This window comes from Ascaphus truei, chromosome 4, assembly GCF_040206685.1.
Source record: "Ascaphus truei isolate aAscTru1 chromosome 4, aAscTru1.hap1, whole genome shotgun sequence".
NCBI classification, from domain to species: domain Eukaryota; kingdom Metazoa; phylum Chordata; class Amphibia; order Anura; family Ascaphidae; genus Ascaphus; species Ascaphus truei.
Genome location: NC_134486.1, coordinates 128,761,983 through 128,779,648, shown reverse-complemented (window position 1 = coordinate 128,779,648; position 17,666 = coordinate 128,761,983). Strand labels below are relative to the sequence as shown.

Sequence of the window (17,666 nt, the reverse complement as noted above, 5' to 3'; positions counted from 1 at the left end):
TATTCTGAACACATGATACATAAAGTTTGGCCCCTGCAGACGCACTTACCAGAACTCTCTCCTACTGTCTCTGTACGTTCTCCCTACCTACCAATTAGACTGTAAGCTCCTCGGGGCAGAGACTCCTCTTCCTTAATGTTACTTTTATGTCTGAAGCACTTATTCCCATGACCTGTTATTTATATTATCTGTTATTTATTTGATTACCACGTGTATTACTACTGTTAAGCGCTATGTACATTAATAGCGCTATATAAATAAAGACATACAATGCAATACAATACAATACAATTCATTGGGGGCTCATTACATTACTTGATTTCAAGAGGGCACAATCTTAGTAGAGAAAAGTGCAATCTGACTATATATCACTGAGTCGTAATAAACATGTGCACCTCCTTAGCAAAACTATTTGGGCAGTAGCTCATAGAGCGGGTTATGTGAGGCGTTACTTGATACAATATCAAAATGGTATATAATATATCAGTGTATGTTAAGGTAGCAGTCTGCAATGATTGCCATTTGTTTGCATTTTTACTTACACATTGCCTTTTCACAAGCAGTTTTTATTCTGATGCTCCTTTTAAGAGATATAAATGTTCCAAATATTAAGTGTCCGGGGGGTTAAAATGGAGCTCTTCCCAGAGACCAGCGCACTCTAAAGGTTACCATGGTAACCTCAGAAGCTAGAGACAAGAAAATATTGACATATATATATATATATATAAATAAAAGCAGGACATGACTGGGTGGTGGCGGGGGCGCAAGATGTTAACATTATAGGAGTTAAGTGCATATAAACTTATGGGGGGGATGTTTGCTTTTAACACATTTTATTGCACAAGGTATCATGTGAATTGCAGATACTCTTTTTTTTACGCTCATAAAATGCCTTAATAGGGCATTTCCCCAAAGCAGGCAAAAAATAATAAATTTTAAACAGCTGATCAATGCAGTGGACTTTTTATTAAATGTATTTAGTTTTTAGAAAGAGGAAATTCCCCCTAAATTTATATATATTTAGAAGCGATTTTGCTTTATTGCAACTACAAAATTATGGTTTATTACAATGTGGCCACTGATGACAGGGAACCACTTTGACACTGCTTTCCTGCAGAAAATGTAACTATGCAATGAAATTAATAACAGGGGAATATTAGGGTCTATTCCCTTGATTTTCCTCTAATTACTGATGCATGGAAAAATACCACCATGTACATGCTGAAACATATCACACATGTCCATGTGTGTTTGTCACTCGCCATCAGGTTCTTTATAAGCTTAGAACCGAGCGTGGGAGAGAAGAGTTTAGTTTAAAGAGATGTTTCCATTAGAAGTGTAATCACTCCTAGCAAAAGATGCATTTTCAGCAATTATACTAAATAGCTGGCTCTTCATTGCACTATTAAGAACATGCCACTTCAAGGAGTAGTCCCACCTAAGTCCAAAGTGATATAATGGCCGAGACATCTTTAATTGGAGAATAGATTTAATATGCTTAATAGGTTAATAAGTTGTAAGTGACTGATGTCTTTTAACCTTTTAATAGTGGTAACCAGATGCTTTAGGGCTTGTTTCATGATCTTTGAGAGGTTAAGTGTCATTCCCTAATTATTTCCTTCCTTGGGAAGTTTCATGATGATTCCATCGTTGGCCAAACAGGTAAACGGACGTTAAACTTCTTAAAATGAAGTGTACTTCGGTTTCCTCAAACAGATTGAGAGCAGAAGAGGAAGTCAAGACACCTCTTCCATTCTGATCACGATCTCGGCTCACTCACAGCCGAGGTCGTAATCTCCCCTAGAAACAAGCAAAACGTCCGTGATGTTGGTGCATCAGGGCCACACAGGTACCCCAGAATATGACATTACCCCAATGTCACAGGGCACTCAAATGGTCAAGAATGCCACTCCCATGAGCAGGGACTTCTCCTTTAAAAGGATATTTGCACTGCCGCTCGCAGATTACAATGTCGCATAACGGAGGCATGATTGTCCTTTCTAAGAAATGTCTATAATTATGAAGACGGCAGGGGTCTGTCTGCAGAGGATTAACAGATCACGAGGAGTAAAATGAGCTGAAAATGAGGATTAACAGAGGGAAGGTTGTGAGAAGTTGAAATAAGACAAAAAGATTTTAAAACCCCATCAGGAAAATTGAAACAATGTGAGAATGTGTATTTTTTCTTTTTTTTTTTAAACAGATGTGGGAACTACAGGGATACTACTGTTTTTAAAACAGATGTGGGAGCTCCACTGATATAATTCTTAGTAAAACTCTTCTTCAATGTATATGAATTGTACTTTAACTCTCTGTAACCAAGTGGTTTCCAATTAAGACCAAACAAACTATTGGAAAAAAATGTGTACTGTGTATCCGGACCTGTGTGCTTCTACTGGTGCGCTAGGTATGGGTCCACCTCTTATCTGGAGTATTTATCTTACTAATATATATATATATACATATACATATAATATATATATATATATATATTAATATATATATATATATTAATATATATATATATATATATATATATATATATATATATATATATACATACATATATATATATCACAGAACTTTGGTCGGAGAAGGGGAGGACATCGTGGAACGGAGCTGGGACCACTGCTGATCAATAGGGGCCTTCAGCCTGCAAGCGACTACCGCCTCCCATTTCAGAGACCAGAAAGGCATCCAGCGGGTTCTGGACACGGACACTAAACTGCACAGACTCGCAGCTGATTCCCAACACAGGAGAAAGGAGACCGAGACTCAAGCTATCAGGCGAATATACTTTTAAACTTTTAGGTGTGAGTGCACAGTTTTATACATTTATTATTGATTGAATACATCTATATAAACATGATTTGCACCATCTATTTTTTTTTACCCCACAAAAACTCTTGAAAGTGTAGCAGCATCTTAACCAATTATGCGTCTGCTTCAATTGGATTTAAGGGGTAGTCCCACCTAGAAACAAAGTGCTCAGCAGTGGCATGTTTAATAGGTCAAATGGCAGCTTCCCCTAGGATAAGAGTGAACTTAGGACAGTGGTATGTTTAATAGATGAAATGGAGCGGATAGTCACAATTGTCTCAATTTAAAAATAATAATAAAGCAGATATTTGTAAATAGTTGTCAAACGTTTAACATTCATGCGGTAAGCGAATGTCCTGAAGGGTTTTTACAGTCTTCTAATATCTTTCGATGACATTTTGTTCGCCCTCAGTGTAAGGCTGCGTCCATAGAACGTGGAGCAGCGCTGAGCCGCACGGACGCTGATGCTCACCTGATCAAGCATGAGCGATTTCATGCCCATGCAGGCGAGCCAGCATCCGCGATCGGGAGGCAGGGGGAGGCAGAGGGAGACGGGGCAGTTACGTCGCTGGGCCAATCGCCCGCGACGCACCGACGTCAACGCGCCGTGACGTTGACGCTGCTTTGCGCTGATTGGATGTTTTCAGCCGACAGCGCGCTGAAAAACAGCTTGGCTGTTGGCTGAAAAATCCAGCGCCTCAGCACACCTGCGGACGCTCGCGTGAGCCCCCTCTAAAGACATCCTCATTGAGGATGCCGGGGCTCAGCGCGGAGCATCCGCACGGCTCAGCGCGGCTTGTCCTTCTATGGACGTGGCCTTACAGATACATTGTTCTGTACTTTCCCCCCTCCCCCGCAAAGTAATTATCATTAGTCAAACAGATAAACCTAAATGCTGCAAAATAGTAGACAAGCAAAACATTCATGTTTCACAACACACAAATAAGTAAATTGTAACTTTTCAACTGTTTCTTTACAGGAGCAGCCCCCCCCCCCCCCCGAAGCCTCGTTAGTATCTTGACCCCATAGCTCTTAAAGGAGCAATCCAAGGTGTTCTTTTTTCCCTTCTAAATACGGGATTGAAGTAGGGGATCTCCGGAGCTGAACCCTATTAATATCAGCTCCGGGGACTCCCTGCTTCCGAAGGGAACGACCATATCTCCTGCAGTTTCAATCTCGCGCGTCACGTGGGCCAATAGGGAGCTGCACTGGGTGACATCACAGCTTCCTATTGGTCCCCAGGGCACGGAAGCTTTAAAAATCAGCCATAATGTATATATGTGTGTGTGTGTGTCATATATATATATATATATATATATATATATATATATATATATATATATATATATATACAGTGCTCGACAAACCCGGTCGCCCACTCGCCAGGTGCGAACGGAAATTGGCCCGTGGCCAGCTACTTTTCCCCCCTGCTCTGCGCAAATTTTAAAAAAATTAAAAAAAAAAAATAACAAAAAAAATATCCTCCTGGCTGATTGGCCAATTGGTCGTGACGCGGAATGGAGCCCTTCTCTGCAGGGGTAATGGCTTCTCCTCGCGCGCGCGGTCCGTCTCCGTCTCCTGCCCGCGCTTCCCTCCTCATCCCCTCCAGTCTCCGCTCCTGTCGGGCAAGAGATGACAGCAGGGGATTTCTCCCCCCATCTCCCCCCCCCCTGCCCCGCTTGCCCTCCGGTTCTGCTCCTGTCCCTGTGGCTGCTTGCGCGGGGCAGGAGATGACAGTGGGCGATGTTCCCCCGTCCCGGTTGCCCTACGGTCCCCGCTTTCCCCCAGTGGCTGCTCCCGATGCCAGCAGGGGTGTTCCCCTCGGTCCCCGTGGCTGTCTCCGCTTCCCCACCCCCCCACAAATTTAAAAAAATAAATAAATAACAAAACAAAATATCTTCCTGGCTGATTGGCCGTGACGCGGTCGTGACGCGGAATGGAGCCCTTCTCTGCAGGGGTAAGTAATGTCTGTTCCTCGCGTGCGCGGTCCCTGTCTCCTGCTCGCGCTTCCCTTCTCATCCCCTCAGTCTCCGCTCCTGTCCCCGTGGCTGCTCGCGCGGGGCAGGAGATGACGGCAGGGGATTTCCCCCCCACCCACTCCCCGGTCCCGCTTGCCCTCCGGTTCCGCTCCTGTCCCCGTGGCTGCTCGCGTGGGGCAGGAGATGACAGCGGGGAATGTTCCCCCCCCCCCCCAAACCTGCTTCCCCTTTGGTCTCCGCTCCTGTCCCCGTGGCTGCTCGCGCGAGGCAGGGGATTTCCCCCCCCTGTCCCGCTTGCCCTCCGGTTCCACAGAGTGTGTATGTATGAGAGAGTGTGGTGTGTGTGTGTGTGTGTGTGTGTGTGTGTGTGTGTGTGTGTGTGTGTGTGTGTGTGTGTGTGTGAACGTGTAGGACACCAAAGGTACCCCCCACCCAGTCAGTCATCCCCCCACCCCACCCAGTCAGTCATCCCCCCACCCCACCCAGTCATCCCCCCACCCCACCCAGTCATCCCCCCACCCCACCCAGTCAGTCATCCCCCCACCCAGTCAGTCATCCTCCCACCCCACCCAGTCAGTCATCCCCCCATCCCACCCAGTCAGTCATCCCCCATCCCACCCAGTCATCCCCCCACCCCACCCAGTCAGTCATACTCCCCACCACCCAGTCAGTCATACTCCCCCCCACCCAGTCAGTCATACCCCCCCAGTCAGTCATACCCCCCCACCCAGTAAGTCATACCCCCCCCACCCAGTCAGTCATACCCCCTCAGTCAGTCATACCCCCCACCCAGTCTGTCATACCCCCCCACCCAGTCAGTCATACCCCCCCACCCAGTCAGTCATAACCCCCCCCACCCAGTCAGTCATACCCCCCACCCAGTCAGTCATACCCCGCCCACCCAGTCAATCATACCCCCCCCCACCAAGTCAAACATACCCCCCCACCCAGTCAGTCATACCCCCCCAGTCAGTCATACCCCCCCACCCAGTAAGTCATACCCCCCCCCACCCAGTCAGTCATACCCCCTCAGTCAGTCATACCCCCCACCCAGTCAGTCATACCCCCCACCCAGTCAGTCATACCCCCCCACCCAGTCAGTCATACCCCCCCACCCAGTCAGTCATAACCCCCCCCACCCAGTCAGTCATACCCCCCACCCAGTCATACCCCCCCACCCAGTCAATCATACCCCCCCCCACCAAGTCAAACATACCCCCCCACCCAGTCAGTCATAACCCCCCCCCACCCAGTCAGTCATAACCCCCCCCACCCAGTCAGTCATACCCCCCACCCAGTCATACCCCCCCACCCAGTCAATCATACCCCCCCCCACCAAGTCAAACATACCCCCCCACCCAGTCAGTCATAACCCCCCCCCCACCCAGTCAGTCATAACCCCCCCCACCCAGTCATACCCCCCCACCCAGTCAGTCATACCCCCCCACCCAGTCAGTCACCCCCCACCCAGTCAGTCATCCCACCCCCCTGCCCAGTCACCCCACCCAGTCAGACAGTCAGTAATCCCCACCCAGTCAGTCAGTAATCCCCACCCAATCACCCACCCAGTCACCCCACCTAATCACCCACCCAGTCACCCCACCCAATCACCCACCCAGTCACCCCATCACCCCACCCAGTCACCCCATCACCCCACCCAGTCTCCCATCACCCCACCCAGTCACCCCATCCCCCCACAGTCACCCTCTCTCCGTCTCTCACCCTCTCTCTCTCCCTCTGTCTCTCCCTCTCTCTCTCCCTCTCACCCTCTCTCTCACCCTCTCTCCATCTCTCTCTCACCCTCTCTCGGTCTCTCTCTCACCCTCTCTCCGTCCTCTCTCACCCTCTCTCCGTCTCTCTCTCACCCTCTCTCCGTCTCTCTCTCACCCTCTCTCCGTCTCTCTCTCACCCTCTCTCCGTCTCTCTCTCCGTCTCTCTCTCACCCTCTCTCCGTCTCTCTCTCACCCTCTCTCTCTCTCTCTCTCTGTCTCACCCTCTCTCTGTCTCACCCTCTCTCTGTCTCACCCTCTCTCTGTCTCACCCTCTCTCTGTCTCACCCTCTCTCTGTCTCAAAATCTGGATCTGGATATTTTATTTACCCTGTATATCTTAACTGCCCTATACTACACCGAAATAACCTATACTGCTTTCTTCCAGATCTGACTCACACAGAAGACATTGGAATCCCCCGTAACCCAGAAGACAGGTAGGGAACACATCCCCTCCAATGTATAACATTGTGGGAATGAGGTACCTGGACATTGAGGGTCTGCGGATCAGGTAAGATCCCAGGTGGGATTGCTGCTTTAAACATTCTGAAGCGGGGGCATCCAGGCACTAGTTAAGGGGTGCAGGAAACTAGTCATTCACATCTGGCTTGTTTTTCTAGATTCGACATTTATACACACACATACACACACACAAAACAAGGACTAATTGTAGTATAATGTAATACAATAAATAAACTTATGTCAAAAACGAATGTTCTTACTAGAAATTTATTAAATTTATTTCATTTATGGTTTTTTTTAAATGCGGGGCTGGGGGCGGGATTAGAGGCGGGGTTGGGGGCGGGATTAGAGGCGGGACTAGGTGGCGAGTAGATTTTTTGGTTCGGCGAGTAGATTTTTGGGTGATTTGTCAAGCACTGTATATATATATATATATATATATATATATATATATATACACACACACACACATGGAACCGGGGTCAAGATGGGACTGCTTCTTTAAACTCCTATAAGCTTCTTGGGGGGGGGGGGGTTGGGATTTGTAGCTTTAACATTGAGCAGGATGGACTGACACTTTCAGGTAAAACACACAAAAAAAAAAAGATAAGTGTTACACAAGTGGGCGGTGGTTTCAAAGAAAGAAAAAATGTACCTGCTGCTTACTGAAAACCATCTCCTCGCATTGCCCCTTGTATCTCCTTGGAAGGGTTTCAACTTCACGGATGTCCTCCAAGGTGACTGCGTGAGGGAGAACTTCAAACAATGATGTTAAGTACATGAGGATGGACTTCTTATCAGGCAGCTGCACAGCAACATCTGGGAAAGAGAGGGGGGGAGGGGGGAAGCAACATATTATGCATGTTTACCAGCAAGAAGGCCGAACATCCTGACAGATACGATAAAGGTCTAATTTCACCTTCATTTTAACCTCATCACCCCCTTATCAGTATGAGACACCAGAAATTTCCATTACAAAACAATGGGTGTTTGACAGAAACCTGACATCAATGTAGTTTAGAAACATAGATGCTGGATTACAAATGCGCAGGTTTAACTTTTTTCTTGGACAACAAAATAAATCAACATGACATCAATGCCTCGCAGAGATATACATCGCAAAGCGCAAGACAACCCCAGCATAAACGTACCCGTATCTGTTTTGATAACAGGTATTAAATCGCAAAAACTTTAAAATGAACACGCCCTGTTAGTAGGCCAGGAACACATTTTTTGGTGTTTGTTAATAAACCTTATTTGTTAATATACCTCTACAGTGACTCCAGAAATATCTGCCTATAGTTTGTAGATTTTGGGACAGATTGTTGTAGATATTTAGGCATAAAAAAAAAAATGGCTAACATTTTATCCATATGCAATGATGGTGTTGCTGCTTTCCTAAGAGGAAATGCATGGTGAGATAGCGATCAGTCTTAATTATTTGCTGACATAAAGTGAGATGGGTCTCAGTCTACAGTCCTAATTATTCTCATATTTAAGGAGTAGCTGGGCTGAAGACGCACCTTAGTGATAATTACACAGCCGTTAGGCATATGGAGCAATTCCCAATGTGAGTTCTCCTTGTGTTCGTGTGCAAATTTTCACCAAAATACATACATCTATGCAGGGCTAGGAAAATGCTGGGCCGGGAACGTTTGGCCTGCGACTGCAGCGGAATATCTTCGGAAGCAGAGATGTCAATCACAGCTCGGTTTTCCAAAGCTGACCTCATAAAGCTCTGCGTATATGCACTATGCAAGGCATTGTGGGGCGTGACTTCAGGAAGCAAAGTCGTAATTGACAGCTCGGCTTCCGAAGAACAAACACATACACACACACACACCCTCCAGAGTGAGTCTGTACCACTTTAAGCTCCAAGGAGTCAGGGACCTCCCAGTTGTGAGATACTTACTGGTGAAATTACGGATATTACTTCCTGATTTTTAAAGGGAATTTAAATAGCCGCCCAATAGGAATCCGCAATTATATTGTGGCTTCCTATTGGCCTAAGATTTGGCAGTTATTTTGTTTCCACTGGAGCGACATAAACCTGTTAACTTCACCATAAGTATTTCGGGAAACGCTGCTCCACAAAGCTAGGGGGGGAAAAGGGTGTAGAGAGTATTGGTGCTTTAAGCTGTAACAATGATTTGATGGACCCAACAAGAAGGTCTCTGTTTCAGCTACTGTGAAGAGGATTCTCTGTGCCAGGCCAGACTCTGAGCTCCAATCAAATGAAAGGGGTTCACAGGTTACCCGACATGGAGAAGCAACTTCACAGCATATTGATCAGAGAGCTACTGTAAGAATCCCTCCCTTAAATATCCCCTACCTTTCAACACACAAATGATTCATTACTAAATAAAGATTTTTATTTTTTTAAACGGAACAAAAATATAACATAGAAATGTTTCATTTTCTATGTGTTGACAGGAAAGTGTTGCTCAATGGTGTGAACAGTGGTAGAAATGTACACTTCAAAATAGAAACTGATATATTGCGTATGATATCTGAAGTTTTCATATATGTTTTCTAATGAAAAATCAATGCACGAGAGAGGATCAGAGGAGTTTTTGGATAAAGAAGCAATCCTGCGTCAGAACCAATATGACCTAAAAATCAGAAAAGTAGAAGCATTTTTAAATATATTTTTTAAACCACTTATGTCTCCATGGTAAACAAATAATAATATTTTTTTTATACTATTGTTATCTAATTTATCTGATCTCTAATCTCTTAAGGTGACAGGATGCCCCAACCGACACGTATATATTATTATTCTCCAAATAATGATGACATCATGAATAGATTACAAATGGCTAAAACACAAATATCGTGTGCGTCTGTGTGCGTACATATTAGATTTCTCTATCGAGGTTGCTAGGTTGTTGAAATTGACTTTGTAATAATGCAAAGCCTGTTATCTTTGCCGAGTGCCTGTCAGCTCATTTTCAATTCCTACATTCTTCCTGCATCAGTCACACTTTTGATAAAGCTAATCCAGCTGAGACCAACAACAGGGAAGAAATTACATGGTGGTCCTTTATTAGAGCGCCCACTGCACCTATTAACTCATCCCCTACCCAATGGGGCTGCGCAGAATTCGATGAGGCGTAATACGCTGGATGAGATTGTGGGAGCCAAGAGGTTTATGCATCATCAACCAACATAAAATAGCAGACACTACACATACATCGCACCCGCATCGATATTACTCTGGAAAGAAGCAGCTACTATGGTAGCTTCTTAGACATAAAAGAAGCATATAATTGGCATTAAAAAATATATATTTTAAAAAGACCACTGTACCTTCAGAATCAAGTAGTTTTTCGATTCCCATGTGTTTTTTGGCAATGTTGAAAGCGTGGTCTAGTCTCTCGAGTGGGAGCATTTTAGTAACTTTTTCCCAGCTAAACAGTTCTGGTCTAACAATAAAGGAAAAGAGAACAATTTAAAGATAATGACTCAAAACATAATTGAAAAAATGCATAATAAATGAATGGGGTCTCTGCATTAATCTCACAGAAATACTTGTTCTGACACACTGCGTGTTCCAAGCTGCGTCATCAACACTGAGCTTGTTTCTCCGGTTTGTTATATCTGGTGCAGATGTCTATACAAGAAGGTTTACGACACCTCAGAACTGGTGGATTCTTGGACGCAGAAAGACGGGAGAAAAAAAAATGACACCCGGGCGCACAATTTGATGAATGTCGATCTGTGCATCATGTAACTCCTCTCTTTGAAGCTTTTAAATCGCTTCCCAAAAATTGAAGCAAAGACATTGATACCTTGACGTTAAGATTATATTTTCATGTCATTTTGCTTTCAAATTGTCTAAATACATAGATCCCAATATGTGTTGTTCTGCAATATGTCCCTGCAGGGCATAGAACTGGTTTCAAACCATTCATTGACACAATTGCTCACTTTGCTAATAGAGGGGCTTACAACTCCATGTCAAAGTTATGTTGATCACATTTTTTTTGTCGAGGTGGATCTTTTTCTTCAAAAACTTTATTTTTTTTTTGTAACCGAATATGCCACAGAAATCAAGCGCAAAAAATCTTGCAGCACTTTATCAGCAATAACCTAGGCTACATGTTGACTAAGTAATGTTTTCTTTGAAGATATGTCAAATGTTGACTTAATCAAAATCCATGCATGACTTACAAAGTCTCCTAAAACTTGTTCCTGCCTTATATTCAAATCGCTTCACATAATCATTATACTGTACCAAGGATGGCCAGGTTCGGAAGTTCGAAACTCCGGACTACGCAAACTTCGAGATTTGTTCAAATTTCAGTCGAACTTTGGGACACATTTTCAAATCTGAGTGAAATTTCAGCCAAAACTCAAGAAAACTGACCAGAGGATGAGCTTCAGATGATGAATTTTTTTTCTGGGCTTTCTTGTTTAACAAACTGGATGCGCAATTGGGTTTGTGAATGGAAAACCTGCAAATCTTTGCACAAAAGTTGAAAATATGCAGGGGGTTTTTCCCCTCAACATTATAAGGTTTTTCCCCCCAGATTTTTTTATTTTTTTTTTGCAAATTCATAACCAAATAGATTTCAGGCAAAACTCAAACCCAAGACATTTTTTAGAACCAAAACTGGGAAAGTGCCCATCACTGAACGGACAGAACCTGAATCCTCATCCTTTTATCAGGAAATTCACAGGTAAAACTTCATGCTTTCACTGCCACACCTGTGTCAGAAAAGAAGTTAAACTAAGCCCTTCGCTGCCAGAAGAGCTAGCAAGACACAGCAATGGGCTCTGTTCCATCTGGCAGCCAAAGGGTGTGCCAACACGAATAACATTATTACCAGTAAGTTATAGAGAGCAGAGAAGTGCAGATGTGGAGCACTACCATCACGCAAAAAGAAAGATCAAAATGGGACTCCAATAAAACATATATATTTATTAGATCACGAAATCAAATTGAGATCAAAAACACACACCTACGCTTTTCGCTCAAACGTTGCTTTATCAAGGCTGCTTCAATAAAAATATTTTTTTATTTTTTGACCCATTGCCTCCAGTTCTCTCTATTATTGCAGTGCGCTCTCCTTTCTCCTCATTCGTGACTTACTTTGTCAAAAGGGTGCACGCTCGGATGAATAGACCGGTACTCCAACAGTGACGGGTCCGTGAGTACTATATCAACTGGAATGTCTATTGCCGGCTTCTATGCTAATATCTGCTTTAACCTAATCAGGTTGGGAATGGATACATACTGATAAATATACCAGATTAGCTGTTGGGTGTTAGCTTGGGTTGGAACTTACGGTAGCACTGCTCGTTGGGGGGCCATTGTTTATCCCCTTCACTCTCTGGCTTCATGCATTGAATACTACCATCCCGCTTCCATAAAGCAATTATATTTTTCCACTTAATCTTATCATCTACCTCATCAAGGGTTCATATAGTCTCTCTTCGTTTACCCACATTACCTGTCCAGGGTTTTGGTAGCATCATTATTTGGGGACTTGTTCTGTTCTTTTTCTTTATTATATGGAAGAATTTTATTGTGCCATTTTTTGTGTGATGATCCTTCCTAGACGCCATTAGGCATTATTCTTCCCATAGAAATCAGTGTTTCATATACTGCAATTCTCTATTCAGGAGGTTCTGGACTTTATGATGCTTATACAGGCAGAGACACACAGTCAGGAGAACAATTAAAGAGATAGCGACGCACCACCATCCGATCCAAATAGACAAAGAGGGTGACTCAATCTTTCAAAAATTGATGGTTTTAATAGAACATGTGTAGCAGCGGTAAAAACGACCTACATGTTCACGCTACGCGCTTGTTCACGGTCTCAATTAACCAAACCGCAAACCTTCCTTTTTGAATGCTCTGCAAACCCAGAAACAGCTCGTTTTCCCGCCAAAGGGGGTTGCGCTCTGAATAAGGTAAGCAGTTCTACTCGTCAGCATTCAAAGGTGATAAAAAAAAAAAATATATATATAAATATGTGTGTATATTCCATATGCTCCAAAAAAATGCACCTTTGGCCATTTTTTCACAAAACAATACGATAAAGAGCTGGAGCCCTATTTACCAAATTCAATAAAGAGTTAAGAGGCCGTTCCATGCCAACATTCAGAGTTTTCTTTGGCAGAATTGAAAATCAGTAGAAAAATTAGTTATTTTGCAGAAATTACTCGTTCACGTGCTATTTAATAAACTCAGAAAAGCAACAACAGCCTTCCACCTCGCAATTTAGTTTTTGGCAAGTCGGGATTGCCAAACCGGCCAATTCAAAAATCTATATGTTGTCTGCTATTTATAGTAAACCTAATGGGAAAGCCTGGAATAGTTGATAAAAAAAATAGACCGACATAAAATAAGAATATTATTAACCCACTGTAATTATAGTGCTCATGAAGGCTTTCATGCCCACCATGGCAATTAAAAGGATGGGTCAGTGGTAATTTATTGTGGATGTGATAAGTGGTCTCTTTTCAATAACCTCGAGTACCAATGAGGCTATGTACTGATGTAGCCATTGTCATTACTCAGTTTGACGTAATACTTTAACGCTATCACTATATTACCTCAAGTGGTAGCCCAAGCACCATTGAAAACAAGAAAGCATAAATGATTTCCTTAATGCATGCAATATTTTCTACATTATATCTTGCATTATTCTGTGCAGCCGGGGATACGGGTGTTGGTTACATCTGTAGGTTCTCCTTGAGAGGGCCTACAAGACCCTTATTCAGTTTTCTGTGAAGCAGTTTTACCGTGCTAGAGAAGAACGAAACTAAAATCTTCTGAGGCACAGGGAAGCAGCATCACAACATATCGAAAAACTGTCTAAAACTACCTTCCAAATGCTTACAGAAAAGGGCATAACTTATTCAACCATCACACAACTATTTATAGATTCTGCTCTAAAAATGCACCCAAATGGGAGTAAAATCACTGACTGGTGATTAGTGATTCAGACTTTTACACAGTGCGAGTTTGAGCAGGACAGCTGTAGCAATGTAAACAGATGCTCAGTCACTGTAAGTGTAACATATCTCACTCGCTGAGCTATGAGACTGTGCTATCCTTTAATGTTAGGTAAGATATAACTCTCTTCCAACTCAGGTCTGAGAAAAGATTGCATTCTACCTAATCACGGACAGAAACGATCAAAATGCAATAAGTTTATCTCATGCTGACAGAAGCACCGTTATTATGTCTGGAACAAGGCTATTAGGCCATCAAGTTCACTTTTTCTTTAAACTTCTGCACTTAAGCCAAAATAATATTAATGTAGCAAAGAGTGTAGTTGTCATGGAGGTTATGATACCTTGTTTCAAAAACATAAGTTCTTTATAGAAGTATCTGTACATTAGCTTTTCATAAACCCAAAGCATCCTCTTCACATGTACAGTGTTGTAGCCCATACAGTGAGAAATGGACCATTAACAGACCATAATAATATACAACGAACATGCGGTATAAAAGAGTGATTCAATGGACATGCCCGTTCCAATATGCTGGCTACCTACTTGTGCCTGTGAATAAGGGCATTGAATGCCAAGCCATCTGTCCAGCTTGTGGTGAAGTTCAGAACGTTAACTTGACTGTAGGGCCTTGTTGATTGCCTGACCCAGCTCAAAAGGATCTTGTCGCTGTTTGTCTGCTGCAGATCTGACATGATTGCCTTCATGACATCTTTCACCTGGAAAATGCAAAGCACACCATTGTATCCAAAAGCCTTGCAAGTACAGTATATGTGAATGACTGCACCATGACTATTTTATGTAAAGACATTTCGCAAGGAAAAAGTAAATCAAATGTACCTTGTCACTTGCACATACGGGCAGAGATACTGTACAGAGAGATATACCATGAAATAAATGTGACACAAATTGACAGTATATCTGAACCACTTGGTCCAGCTAGTATGCCTATTTTCCTATCCTCTGTGAAGCCTTCCTTCAAATCTAAGATACCCTGCTGTACACGCCAAGCAGCTTTGAATAATTATTTTACTATGCATGATTAGAGTTTGGAAAAAGTGATAGAATATTAAAATTCCACTGTATTCATTCAGGCATTGGACACTAAATTGAGATTTTCTGCTCTTTCAGGGGCACTACTTCATTGCAGGACTACACTTCTGACCAACGCACAGGGGAAATTATCTGAGCAGTGTGGTGCCAAGGAGAGATTCAAGGTCTTCCTCTTACCTGCCAGTGTAGAATGATGCTCCATAATAGACCAAGGGTCAGCTTGTGGTTGCCATCAACAATATCAGTACCTCCTATGTTCACCAACTCCACCTGCAGAGAAAATATATACTCATTTTTTGTGTGCGTGTTTGTAGCCTACATGTACATACACAAATGAAAGAATGTACACACAAATATAAAAATGCACACGCCCGCATACGTTCAGGTTCGGCTTCCTATTCTCCCGTCTGACGCAGGACCTTTGAACTTTAAAGCCCAGCTAGCTCAGTTGGAGAAGCTACCGGGACGCCCTATGGTTGTAACTCCAGAAGCAGGGGATCCCCGGAGCTTAAATTAATGGGGTGCAGCTCGGAGACCCCCTGCTTCAATTTTGTGTATAAAATAAATTAAAAGGTTACTTTGATTGCTCCTTTAAATACCAAATAAGGTTGGTACAGAAGTCAAAATGTATTGGTACTATGGGTACGGATAAAGACGGAAGAGTGATGATAACAGCAGGGTAAGGAGTACCACTGCTATTTTTATATTACAAGTGATTTATTTTAGAAAGCTGATTCTCTTCATATTTTTGCAGCATATATTGCTGACAGCTTTTGAAAATAGTCAACAGGATCCATTTTCTGTTGTTCCAATGGTTGCTAAATGTAAGTCTTTTTTTTTTTTAAACTAGGCACTAAACCACACTACTTAAGAGTAGCAATCCCAGGCAAACAGTTTTGTTTTTTTAAGATCTTAACTGAACCAAGGGGTCACCAGATCTCTTTTGGGGTCCCCAGAACTCAGGTGACCCCCCAGGTTCGGGCGAGCTTGGGTGAATCGTACCCCTGCCATTTATTTCTATTTTTTTGGTGTGGCAAAACCGGCACACAAAAAACCACTGACAAATATTTACTGAACCAGGGAGACTCCGGACATCGATAGGGACCCCCCAGCTTAGGTAAGCTTAAAAGAACAAAACATTTTCCAGGGGGATTGCTGCTTTAATGCAGAATTAGGACTCCAAGTTTTTCTATTCTACATAAAAACGTAAAACTTGTAACACAACGTAGATATTCCCCATAAAGAATTTACACTTAAATCGCAATCTCATAGTAAGATTCCTTACAGCTACAAATACATGTCACCATCATGTGTATAGGAATTACTTAATATAAAAAGCAAAATGATCTTAAATAAATATTTTTTGCCAAAGTTATTTCATCTGTTTAGTCTAGTACTAGCCTGTTAATTGGTTCCCAATGTCAGGGATTAATTCAATCATTATGTTCTTAGAAAGCTTATTATTTGTTTACTCAGTAAGCTTATAGAATTTACAAAAGAATTTCACAAAAGGCACTGGTAGAAAGCCAAGTGTTGCACTTAGAACACCAACACGTTAAGACTCATAGTTCATAAGGTGCGGAGACAAACTTGAAAGGACAGCTATGGCCCATACTTAAGTAGTAAGTCTATTCTGCAAGATACGTTGAAGAGCCGGAAGACACTCTACGTTCCATTCAAGTGGGTGGGGCACAGTGTCTCCTATGGCCATACGAGGTGTCTTAAGTCATAGCACGGCTCAATAAAAATGTGCCTGTGTGTCAAATGTTTAGACGCATGACACCCGTGCCAGAAATGTGTTAATTATGTTTCTTACATTTGGTGCTGATTATTATTCAAGGGTGTTGGCCACTTTAAATGTGGCAGAGTACACAACAGAAGGATAGAGAACTGTATACCTTCCATTAGAGTAGCTGGATAACAGGGATAGGTTCTCCTAGACAAGCAGTAGGCCAGACGTAAATAACCAAATCAGACTTCCAAAAATACAAACGAGTTAACGACTCAAAATTTCTACTGATTTCTGGTGGCCTTTCAGAAGTTAATACAATTTATGTTGGGGGGGATTGCATATTTACCAAAGTATGAAGCACACAAACAAAACTCTATGAATGTATTCCAATGAATTGATCATCACAAACCATACACAACTGCACAGTGTAGTCACAGGACGTCCATTGAAAAGTTCCCCTTTTTTCTCGAAATAACTAGAAACAGTCGCTACAAAATTTTGGCATCTAACAAATTTCCTTCTGAATTCCAAGACTCTGACAAGAGGAGAAACCTAAAACTTACATTATTTTGATGTAAAATTTGCAGGACTCTGTTGACATTATTTAAGGCATGAACTCTTGTTGCTCCACGTTCCTTAGGCTGAAAGGAAAAAAAATATATGGTAAGAATGTGTTCATGAACAGGGAATCATTTACTGTATGTTGCATGGGTGAATCCTCCTGAAAGCATCTCAACGTATGCGCATTACAGAGACTGATCGCAAAGTATTTGCGGATAGATAGTTGGACAGACAGGCACACATGTGAAAAAGTAGTGGTTACCAATGCGCCAAATAATATTTCTCAGTCCTTCTGACGTACTGTATACAGACACCGCTAAA

General features: G+C 42.8%; 1 protein-coding gene across 8 annotated transcripts in view; it reads right to left on the bottom strand.

Moving 5' to 3' along the window:
• Positions 1–17,666, bottom strand: part of UTRN (utrophin) — a 678,467-nt gene that overhangs the window by 527,644 nt on the left and 133,157 nt on the right. For all 8 annotated transcript variants that reach the window (XM_075596593.1, XM_075596597.1, XM_075596594.1 and 5 more), the window contains 5 exons: positions 17,348–17,425; positions 15,230–15,322; positions 14,546–14,718; positions 10,340–10,455; positions 7,686–7,849 (listed from right to left, as the gene is read on the bottom strand). In XM_075596593.1, the coding sequence (XP_075452708.1) occupies positions 7,686–7,849; positions 10,340–10,455; positions 14,546–14,718; positions 15,230–15,322; positions 17,348–17,425 (624 nt within the window). The remainder of the gene's footprint in view (positions 1–7,685; positions 7,850–10,339; positions 10,456–14,545; positions 14,719–15,229; positions 15,323–17,347; positions 17,426–17,666) is intronic.